Genomic DNA, 11,691 nt, shown 5'->3' with positions numbered 1-11,691 from the left:
GAAATATAGGACATGTACAATGTGGAATTAATCATCTAAAAGAATAATGTCTAAAGCCCCCTTTAAATCAAATCAAGCTCCATATCTCCAACATGCATTGATAGTGATTGAAAATTAAATAAAAGAATTATAAACTCTTGTGAAGTTTTCAATAATCATAAGGTGAGATAATTGGTAAGATGGTTGAGTCCTAGGTCGTATGGAAACAAAAATGAGAAATAAATACAATACAAAATGAAAAAGAAAAACAACATTTAAAAAAAAATAAGAAACATAAATGCTGAAAAAATGCGTAAATAAAAAAATATAAGAGTTTTTTATAAATATATTTTTTAATAAAAAATTATAAAAATAATTATTTAATTAAATACAAACATAAATTCCATCATCTATTCAAGAAAACATAAACACAGGTTACTTATGTTTCTAATGTGATTGTCGAGACAACAAAAATAGAATGGTTTTCATCTTTAATATGGTTATGGAACAAAAACGTGTTTTCAAATTAGAAACATGTTTTCAATATTTTTCTAATATTGCAAAATGATAGCAAAATATTTTAAAATTATGAAAACAGTTTGAAAATATTCTTTTTTTTTTGTGTGTGTGTGTTTCTTAACATTTCAGGATATGAAACATTTTAAAAATGCCAAAACAACACCCTTTTGGTGTTTCTGTACATCAAAAGTCGAGTCATACTTGGTAGAATAGGGAATTGATTAGGTTTTTACTATCACAATTAATAGTACTAATTTTAATGGTGGAGATACGAGACATATGTAGAGAAAAACATGCAATTGGAAAGGAACAATCATGGATCTTGAATTTTTACATTTAAGATGTTGTGCCCACATACTCAATCTTGTTGTGCAGGAAGAGTTGAAAGAAGTTAATGAATATATTCTAAAGATTTGACACTTCATAAGGTATGTGAGATCATCTCCATCAAGTGCTGCCACTTTCAATAAATGTATAGAGCTATGTAAAATTGATTGTAAAAGACATGTGTGTCTTGATGTTGAAACAAGATGGAATTCTACCTATTTGATCTTAGAAACCCCCTCAAAATTTGAAAGGATGATGATAAATATTTGCTCTACTTTCAAAAGGGTGACTTTGATGACCATGAAGATGTTGAGGTGAGAAGAAGAATGAAAAAAAAAAAAAAAAGAGAAGAAACAAATACATATAGCTTCTTATTTGATATTTTGGCTTAATAAAAGGTCACTATTCTCTCCCGACTTACAAAGAATATATTAATTATTTTAGTTCTCTATTTCTTCAAAGTCGACTTTTATTATTGAGAGGCACATTATTTGTAACATCCCGCATCGAGCGATAGGAAGGACCGGAACAACTTACCCTGATGTGCCTACACGAACTTCCCAGGGGGGTCACCCATCCCTGGATTACCCCAGGTCAAGCATGCTTAACTTGGGAGTTCTTTGCCAACATTCAGCCCAAAAGGTATCCAGCTGGTGTTGTTTCCTTTCTTACACTATCCTCGATATATACTAACTTCTCTGGGCTCTCGGGGTATTACATTCTCCCCCCCTTAAGCAGATGACGTCCTCGTCATGCGACCTTACAACTGGTCCCAGACCTTCTCCTCTTGGGGGCTGCCATCCTAGAAGCCTGTCAGAAGCCGCTCCTTGTACAGGCCCTCAAGCCCCGGCGCCACTCCCCGCCCTCATCGGACCGCCTTCGCCAAGGGTCGGCTCTGATACCACCTGTAACATCCCGCATCGAGCGATAGGAAGGACCGGAACAACTTACCCTGATGGGCCTACACGAACTTCCTAGAGGGGGGTCACCCATCCCTGGATTACCCCAGGTCAAGCACGCTTAACTTGGGAGTTCTTTGCCAACATTTAGCCCAAAAGGTATCCAGTTGGTGTTGTTTCCTTTCTTACACTATCCTCGATATATACTAACTTCTCTGGGCTCTCGGGGTATTACATTATTAATCCATTTAGGAGTTCATTATCACCAAAAATGGTGGAGAGTCTTGTATTTTGCCAAAAATTGGTTGAATGCTACTCAAATCTCAATTAACCCTTAAGAATCTCTGGATGAAGTTGAGAAAATTAAACAAATTATAAAAGGTCATGCCTTTTTTTTTTTTTATTATCTTGCCTTGTATATATATTACACAAATTATAAAGTTGAATTAAAAAAAATTATTAAAAATTAATTTTTATTCTTTTTTTATTTTTCAAGAACATTCAAGCTCAATGATTCCCATTGAACCAACCCTGATTGATAATTAGCTTAGCCTCTAGGTAAGTTTTTACTATGATATTCTTAATTATACATACTTTGCTTTAATTTTTATAATCTTGCTTAATCAATTATTAACCTTATTGTGCTTTTTGCTTGCTTCATTTGTCTTGGACAACTTATGGAGACCTTGGTTTACTTGAAGGTGTTTGGCTTACCATTTAACCATTTTAAGTTTTATTTTCAACTTATAAGCTATACGACTTATTTAATTACATATTTGTCAAACAAGAGTTTAAATTCTGTTAAACTTATAAACTATTTTAATAGCATTTTCAATAAACTCATCTCCCACCTTTTCCAAATAAATTGTTAAGAGTTTAATTTGTTGACCAAAAATAGCAAGATATCCAGCCTTTATTCTATTATGTAGGGTTGGTTACATCATTCTAGACTTTTATGTATTTCTGTCTTTTTTCATATTTTCATTTAGCCATATATACTTTATATCAAATTTTAATATCTCTCTCAAAATCTTTTTGAATTTACCTCTACTTCTTTTTTTTTGACTAATTATTTCATTTCATTAACTGTCTTCACAGAAAATCAATTAAAAATTTGCTCTCCACAAACCCTAAAATTTACAACCCTGCCTTTTAAACTCCAGCCCACTGCCGCTTCCAACTTTCGATGCTTACACCTCTATCTTTACAGTCGTTCGTTATCTCCAGCCTGTCGCAATCGCCATCGTCATTGTCTGTCATCTAGTGCCATCCTCCACCGTCACCATCATTTCCATCTTCCCTTATATTTTGTATATTATATTAATATATTTAATATTTTTATAAATTTTATTTACATTATTTAACAACATATCTATTTTCTTTTTTTTTTTATTAAATCCTAAAAGCTTATCAAATTTTTCAAACCAAATACATAATTATATAAATAACAACTTAAAACACATTTACTCAAACGCATTATCAATTTAATCACAACCTAACTTTTGAGTTTTTCATAACTTGTAAGTATAAAGAGATCTAAGCTATAGAAAAATAAAAAGATTCTCTTGGAACTACAAAATTGGGCTTATTTTAATTTGGGTAGTAAGGTATTATTTGTCCTTGTTCTTTTTAGCTGCATTTTATTGCAAAATTTGCATGTGTTCTTATTTATATATGGCTGAAAAACCTGCAAAAAATAGGAAATTAAACTTAAACATATTTCTTACTTTTTCTTTTATTCTCTTTGTTTCTTATTTAACAGCCTGTCATATCAATAATAATACTATAAAATAAACAAAAATTGATAACGTTATAACATCGAAACCCAAATTTATAACAGCTTCAAACAAGAAAACACCCACTGGCAGAGGTGTCGTGAACAGTGACAAGGATATCAGAAACAGCCCTAGATAAAATCAATGATCAGATTTAGACTCATTAATTACAACCCAAACAAGATAAAATCAAAACTAAAATTAATTACCTTAAACGAAGAACAAATGGCTGCGACGTGAGAGAGTAGAGAGGAGACAACTTCACTTTGGCGTTCAACAAAGCATAGAGGAGACCTAAAGGTTGAGATAAAGAAGATGGGAGGCAATAGTGGCTGGTGAGGGTGGAGAGTGGAGAGCAAGGATGAGTTCGCACTTTGCTGAATAATTTGATAAAACACAGAGGAGAACAGATGTCTGCGACTGGAGAGAAGAGATGAAAGTGTTAGATAAGGGTTAGGGTTAACAGAATAGGTATATAACTCTATATATATATATATATTTGCAACTTAAATGGCATAGTTTTGCATGTATGTATATAGTCAGTTTGGATAGGTTCGATTAGCTAGTTTCATAAGCCATAACCACCAATTGAACTGACCCATCCGGTTAGGCTATTTTTCTAACCAAACCAAACTGAGCATATTTCAAATCCACGATTTTTGGTTTGGTTCATCTCGATTTGGGCACCAGATCAATTAGTTAGTGAACACCCCTAATTGAAACTCAACTCAACTTCACTAATTTACGAAACACTTTTATGTAATCAAACTCACTTCACCTAAATCCAAGCATGGCCTATCAGCCTAGTTGACGTCCATTTTAAACTAAAGAGGCAATCTCTTAGAAAGGAAGAGAACCTCAAGCATGCAAAGAGAACAACTAAAAGACTGAGAAACACAAGAGAAAGCAAGAACAATGTGGGAGAAAGGAACCAAACTCTTCATTAAGTGTGGGAAACCCAAATACAACTCGTGCCCCAAAGGGGAAGGGGTCCAGCCTATTTTATGCATGGTTGACTGCTAAAAATCCAACAAAATATCTCAAAAATGGTGAACCACTTTGAAATTCGAATTCCTAAACTGCAGGGAGCATGCTTGCATGCCATCCCACATGTTGCCCAGCTTCCCGCTTGCGCCTATGGCTTCCCATGCCCAACTCCTGCATTTGCTGCCTGCTGGTCTCAACTTCTTACTGGTGTTGGTGTTGCCAACACCTGTGTCCAGCTAACGTGCTACATGAGACATCTACCTTGCTGCATGCCCCAGCTGCAGCCTTCAGCCCCTGCTGTGTGGTGGGGCCGCACCACACAAGGGTTGAATTGTGGATTCAACCCTTCTTGCCCAATAGAGTCGGACCACTTCATTGGCCCATATAGCACTGTCCTTATAAGCATGGATAAGTCACATGCGCCCTTGGTCAGCCAATTCCTTGGGCGCTTGATATGACTAAAGGAACAATTCTTCTTGGTTTGGTTTCTGTCACTAGTAGTGGATCAAATAAAATATTGAATCAAAGCAAATAAATATAACATGTTCAGAATTGCCATCGCGGTTAGAGTTGTTCTTCGACCCTAACTTCACGATTAAGTTGGCATAACCAACCACAACCAAGTCAGCATGGTCAGCTATTACTTAGAAGTTATGTCAGTACAATCGAGCACAACCAAATCAGCATGAAAAACTGCTATTTTGAAATCAAGTTGACACTATTGAGACGCTAATTGTGTGTGAACTATCCGATTTCCCACAATCAATCAACGGTTACACTAACATGGATAGTGAAGGCGCCTAATATGTTATAACCATATCATTATGATTTTAAGATAAAACTTCCCATGAAATGGTCTCAAAGAATAAGGGAATGATCAGATTATTATATAAATTATTTTCCAAATGTAAAATATTTTACATTAAAATAAACGGAACCTGAGCATAAGTCACAAAACAGATTCTTTGCTTAGTTTTAGATTTAATAATCATTTAAACATAATGCAAACAAAAAGAAATTAATAAAGCTTAAACTTGTTAGAAATTATATTGACTCAATTCACCCTCCTATTGAGTCAAACCACAATGGACCAACACCTAAATCTCATGCAGAGTACGACACTTAAATTTGAAACCTTAAATCCTCATTCAAGCCTCTCACTGAGCTATTGCTGGTAGTTTTACATCTATGAGTAAAATTGTAAGTGGTCTACCCTTTGTATTATCAATCAACAAAACATCTTGGGTGTTTATGATTGCTCAAATGTAATCATTTTGAGTTCAAAACCTATACATCAGCATCAACACCTTGTATCTAATACAATCGAATTAACCGATAAGGTGACATAATCTAAACCCGATTTCAGTGTCTCAACTCCCAAGTAAATTTCAAAATCAAAAGGTATTTTCTACTTTCAATGTAGACAGCCCCACTTGTCTGTAATGGGATAAAAGCACCATATTGGAACTATGAATTAGTCCTCCAAGAATAGAAAAGGTTGCACCAACTGCAACCAAGGGATTAGGCATTCAAGCATGGAAATAGTCTCTCCAGATGCAAGGATAATACCCCGCATATAGCTGGCCTTCCCCAAAAGCCCACAATAGCAAGAGCCTTGTGCACCTGCATTGTGCTGTACTGGAAATGAAATGTTTTTAACACTATTATGGTATCATTAGACCAATCTAATGAATGGGTGTGCTCATGGTACAAAATCTGCTGGTAGATCAACAAATAACTACCAATGTCTCTTAATTATCAAAGACACAAGTACATGGGCTCTAGAAGGTGACGGCCAACTCTAACCCTGCCCCCCCACCCACCCCTTCTCTTTCCAAAAGCGGCATTGACACAATGTTAAACATGTTTTACCTTTGATGATGAAAAACTTTATATATTTGGCATTTGAAAATGAATTATATTTAGAAATTGAAAATGATTATTTTAATCAATACCAAAGGATATATACGCTTTCAAAGTATACAAAATCTTTTATATTTATTTTGAAATCAATTTTTTGTATATTTGTTTTGATATCAAATGTGTTAAAGAGTGTCAAAATATTTTCCATATCATGAATACTCTATTTGAAGGCAAAACTATCGATCATGTTAGTGAAATTGTCAACCGTTTTGTGCCTTTATATTTGGGTTGTTGAATCAAGCTTAAACTGTCAATCTCTTTGCCAAAAGAGTCGACCGTTTTAGGCCTTTCAGCAAAAATAGTTGACCGTTCTATTGATCTGTTGACAAGGCAAGTCTCTGTTCTTTTCTTGTAAGTTCAAAAATTGTTGGTCGTCACTAGATAGTGTTGACTTATTGTCAAAACAGTCGATCGTTTGCCCAAAGCCATGGTATGCTTCAATTTTCCCAAAGAAAACTATTGATCGGTTTGGTAAAACTGTTAGCTATTTCTTCACTTACATGTTTTAACGGCTACTTTTTGCAAGCTCTAAAAGTCTCCGACGGCTACTTTCTTTAATGCTCAGGAGAAGCCTATAAATTCTAGCCCAAGAATGCACTAGAGAGGCTAATGAAGTGATAAAAGCTCACGGTTGTATTCATTCTTCTCACTAGTGCTTATGCTTTCATTTTTCTCTCAAAAAAGCTACACATATCATTTGTAAAATCTTGTTTAAGCCTTTGTATATTTATTTGAGAGATATTGTAATTGAGAGTGTCAACTCTTAGATCATTTCTTTTGTATTTATTGTTGTACAATTCTTACTGATTGTGCTAGAGGGTCTACTTGTATATAAGTAAGAGGTTGTAATTCCTAGTGCATTGTCATGACCCCGAGGATCCCCAAAGATAGAGTAGGAAATTTAATAATATTTAGCTTAAATGCATTACCATATCTTGCAATTTCCTTTCCTTTTTCTATTATAGATATTTGTTTTGACTATGGGCAGTTATAGCCATTGTTGTAACTGCACATGGGTGCATGTGTAATGCTATGAGAGGGCATATAAGCCACAACTAGAAAGGATGGAACATGTTGAATGGTAATTGAATATTCTCATTTCTTTCTAGATTTCTCTCCAATCTCCCTCTCGTTTCTCTCTGCTACTCTCCCTCATTTCTCTTTAAATCCTTCCCCAATTCTGTCCAATCTTCCCCTAAATTCCCTTTGTTCCTGGACTTAGCTCTATCGGATCTTTTCAGCTGCCAATTCAAACCCTAGGTACATGACAAATGGTATTAGAGCATCGTTCCTCGACTATTTTCGTTGCTGATTAAGGTCCGTCGAGTGTTGATGGTTACTGTCCGATGTAGTGGATTCACGAAATCTGAAGGTGATTTCAAAAACAAGCAGCAACAAGATAGGCTGTAATCTTAGGAGATAACCCAAGCGATTCCGGTGACGTGATCGAACAATGATTCAGTGAACCCAACGACTGCAACAAAATCGATTACCAGTGATCGCAATAAGATCTGGTGGCAGCTAACCCATAGCAATCGATTGCAGTGAATTCCGTGGTTTGCAGGAAATTGTAGACTACCGATCCACATCAGGTGGCACAATCGGAGTCTCCATGATTGCGATTTCAATTTCGACCTGAACAGTGATTGGGCAAGAAGGAAGCGTTGTGTTACAACCCTAGGGTTTGGCTAGGGTTAGGAAGTAAATTGGTAAGAATTAGAGGAAGAAAGAGCAGAAAGGGAGGAAAAGAGAGAACATAATAGAAAGAATGGTGGGAGAAGAGAGAAAACCGAAGGAAAGCTAGGAGAATTGAGAGAGGGAAATGGAATTCAATTGTTATTCAAATCATGACAGCCTCTTTATAAGCTTACAATTGAAGGAAATAACAGAAAATATAACCAACTAACTACTCTAACAGCCTTGCTAACTGTTTATACAAGAGTTAGTTATTCTCGCCTAATCTCTAAACTTCTACAATAAACTCTGCAACTTATACACCATGGATTTCCCCCCCAATTACAATCATATCCTTAGGGTCATGACACGTTGGTTGGGGCGATTGTGAGTCTCCATGATTGCGACTTCGATTCTAGTGAATTCTAGAGTTCTGAAAATTTCTAGGGCCTCGATGTTGATAGGCGAGCGCAATTAGTGACTACAACCTGATTTGAGAGGTAGATAGTGGCGAATTAAGGGAGCAGATACAAAGGCAGCTTGTAGAAATTGGTGGAACAGGCCAACGATTCTTGGCTGTGATTTTCAACAAACTAGGCAAACTTTGGTCATGATTTCCAGCAAGCTGGGCGAACTCTCTTATCAGATCACCTGAAGCCACGCCAGTTGATTTATGACAGTGACAGAGGCGGATTCAAGTTGCTAAGCAAAGTCGTAGCATCACAGGCGATTCTAGTGGTGAATTCCGGCAATTTGGGCGAAATTCTGGTGAATTAAGTGAAGAGGATCTAGAGTCCGATTATTCTGCTAAATTGAGGCCGACATAGGCGAGTTTATAGCAGTTTCTTTGGTGACTGCTAACATAAGCGACCTTAGCATTGAGTCTGAGTCGAATTGGAAGGTAGGTGGCTCATCTTGCTAAGAAATTGAAGGTTGTTGAGTGTTGAGAGGCAATCGTTTATCCTAGGTGCTTGCTATGAAGCAGATATCGAAGGGAGATGAGGGATTCAATATATAGGATTTCTACCCCTTGGTCTTCGAAGTGTACTGTTCAGGAGATGTCAGCCATGGGGAGCAGTGCATACATGAAACAGATGAGGTCGCAATTGCAGCAAAAGAATATTGCATTTTCAGTTGGCGATAGATATCATGAGGAGTTTGGCTAGAAGCCTCATGCATGGGAAAAAAAGTTTGAGAATGAGATCAGCCACTTGGACAAGGAAACAAGAAGTGTGATACATGATACGAGCAAAGAATTCGGCCGCATGATACACAAGCAGTTGCAGGAGTTTGCGATGATACTAACTAAGAATTATCACTACAGTTTTTCTGTTGAATTCTTCGATGAATATTGCGGGATTTTTAACAAAGAGGAATTCCTTAAAAGGAACTAGCCGGAGGAGAAGTGCAACATCAGAGATGATATTAATGGTGAATGGCATTATTCGTAGGGAATCAGTAACAATCAGATAAACAGGGCAACAGATGCAAAGGGACCATCGGATATTTTTGAAAAAGAAGTTCATGTAGAGGAAAATTCCAGCAAACACAAAGAAAAAGGAGTTTCTGGATTATTTGCATGTAATCAGGAGATTTCGACTGAAACTTTAGCCAATATTAAGGAAGTTGGCGTTGTAAATAAAGTGAACAAATCAATGAAAACTCAAGATTCCAAAGATAAAAGAAGATTGGATGAGGAGATTGGTGTAGACCACACTTTACAAGAACATGAAGCTGATGATCCCGGTGATGAATAGCCTACATGCCAGATTGGAGATGAGAACTACTATGAAGATGGCTTTCATATATCTGATAGACCGGGTAGGGGTATTGTTTCATCAGATAATCTAGTTATAAATCAAGTTAGGGAAAGAAGGCCGAGATGGAGACCAAGTGTCAGTCAATGAGAAACCGTTGGCTAGAATTGAAGTTGCAGCAACTCCTAATTTTAATGCTCACAGACAGCCTTGGTCTGAGTATCCAAGGCAAGTCTACAAATTTCCATTGTTGCATTTCCAAAATGTTGCTAATAGTTTTGTAGCAAAGCATGGTTGTGGGTTGAATGGGGATACAATAATTGCAACTATGGTTGTAGATCTGCTCCCCTTACTTGTATTGGATAGTAATGAAGTACTAATGGAAGTCACGAACATGGATAGTCCTTTCGTTGGACTCCAAGGGTCAGCTACTAAGTATGTCAGTCCAGAAATGGCTGATCATGTCCATAGATTGGAGACCAAGCTTGATTGGATAGATATTATTGGGGGTGGTTACTTGATGAAGTTTTCCCTATAGAAGTTTTGGCTCAACTTAGGTCTGGAATTGATCTTGGAAACCCAAGAATGAAGACGAAGAGGCCTAGAAGGAGAAAGAAGGAAAGAGGAATGAAACAGATTGAGAGAGCTGGTAATGGGTAAGAGCAATGATCAATTGCTAAAGTTCTTAGGGACAAGAACTTTCTCAAGAAGGGGGAGAATTGTCATGAGTCATGACCCTGAGGATTCTCAAGAATAGAGTAGGAAATATAATAATAGTTAACTTACATGCATTATCATATTTTGTAATTTCCTTTCCTTTTTTGTTATAGATATTTGTTTTGGCTATAGGCAGTTATAGTCACTGTTGTAACTGCACATGGGTGCATGTGCAATGCTATGAGGCTATATAAGCCACAACTAGAGAGGATGGAAAGGCATGTTCAATGGTAATTGAATAATTCTCATTTCTCTCTCTAGATTTCTCTCCAATCTCCCTCTCGTTTCTCTCTGCTACTCTCCCTCATTTCTCTCTAAATCCTTCCCCAATTTTGTCCAATCTTCCCCTAAATTCCCTTTGTTCTTGGACTTAGCTCTATCGGATCTTTCTGGCTACCAATTCAAACCCTAGCTACATGACACAGTTTTGTTAGAGGGCCTACATGGTTAAGTAGGAGGATATAGTGGATTTTAAAATCTCCAATGGGAAGCTAAAGTAATGGTGTAGGTTGGGTTTAGCGGAACCACTCTAAATTTCTTGTGTGTCTAGTATATTTTGATTGTTTCTTTTGCTTACATTCACTATTTTGTAATTTATCTTTGAAAACCTCCATAGATTTTTAAAAATCATAAACACCCAATTCACACCACCCCCCCCCCCCCCCCCCCGGTGAGAGGTGCCATTGTTTACACAGCTAACAAAACACCCAACAGGTTGTACCCCCACATAATTGAGCTGTATCCAAATAATGTTGGAAGATAAAAGTTTGAAGACAGCGTTCAGTATGTATTAATCCAAAATGTTCCATAAAAGAAATAAAACCAAGAATCTAAGTGTACAAAAACTAAAAAATAAGAACAGATAATTGGTATGCACTAAAAAATAAGTCTTCCCTTTCTAAATAAAAAGGGTTGAGGCGCCATATGGACTAGTTGATAGACTGAAAATGATTTGCCAGTAACCTTGTATCTTTAGAAATCAAAATCTAAAGAAAATTCCCAACATTAACAATAATAAATATGAGATCATGGCATTTTCTGCAAAACAACCTCTGTCAATTTCTATTTGCCTCATAGATGATTACAGTGAAGTTAAGATCTAGACTGCCATGTAAGGTACGAAAAGCAAATCAA

At 36.4% G+C, this 11,691-nt stretch overlaps 1 protein-coding gene across 2 annotated transcripts in view; it reads right to left on the bottom strand.

Moving 5' to 3' along the window:
• Positions 1–3,269: 3,269 nt before the first annotated feature.
• LOC127804845 (uncharacterized) overlaps positions 3,270–11,691 on the bottom strand; it is a 10,762-nt gene continuing 2,340 nt past the window's right edge. Inside the window, exons 6-7 of one of the 2 annotated variants that reach the window (XM_052341890.1) lie at positions 3,709–3,919; positions 3,270–3,411 (exon numbers count right to left, since the gene is read on the bottom strand). In XM_052341890.1, the coding sequence (XP_052197850.1) occupies positions 3,393–3,411; positions 3,709–3,919 (230 nt within the window). In that variant the 3' untranslated portion in view covers positions 3,270–3,392. Of the gene's footprint in view, positions 3,631–3,708; positions 3,920–11,691 lie in introns of both variants that reach the window. The other variant, XM_052341889.1, reaches the window with a different exon arrangement.

Source organism: Diospyros lotus, chromosome 6 (assembly GCF_014633365.1).
Source record: "Diospyros lotus cultivar Yz01 chromosome 6, ASM1463336v1, whole genome shotgun sequence".
Lineage (NCBI taxonomy): Eukaryota > Viridiplantae > Streptophyta > Magnoliopsida > Ericales > Ebenaceae > Diospyros > Diospyros lotus.
This window is presented reverse-complemented; position numbering and strand designations above follow the sequence as displayed.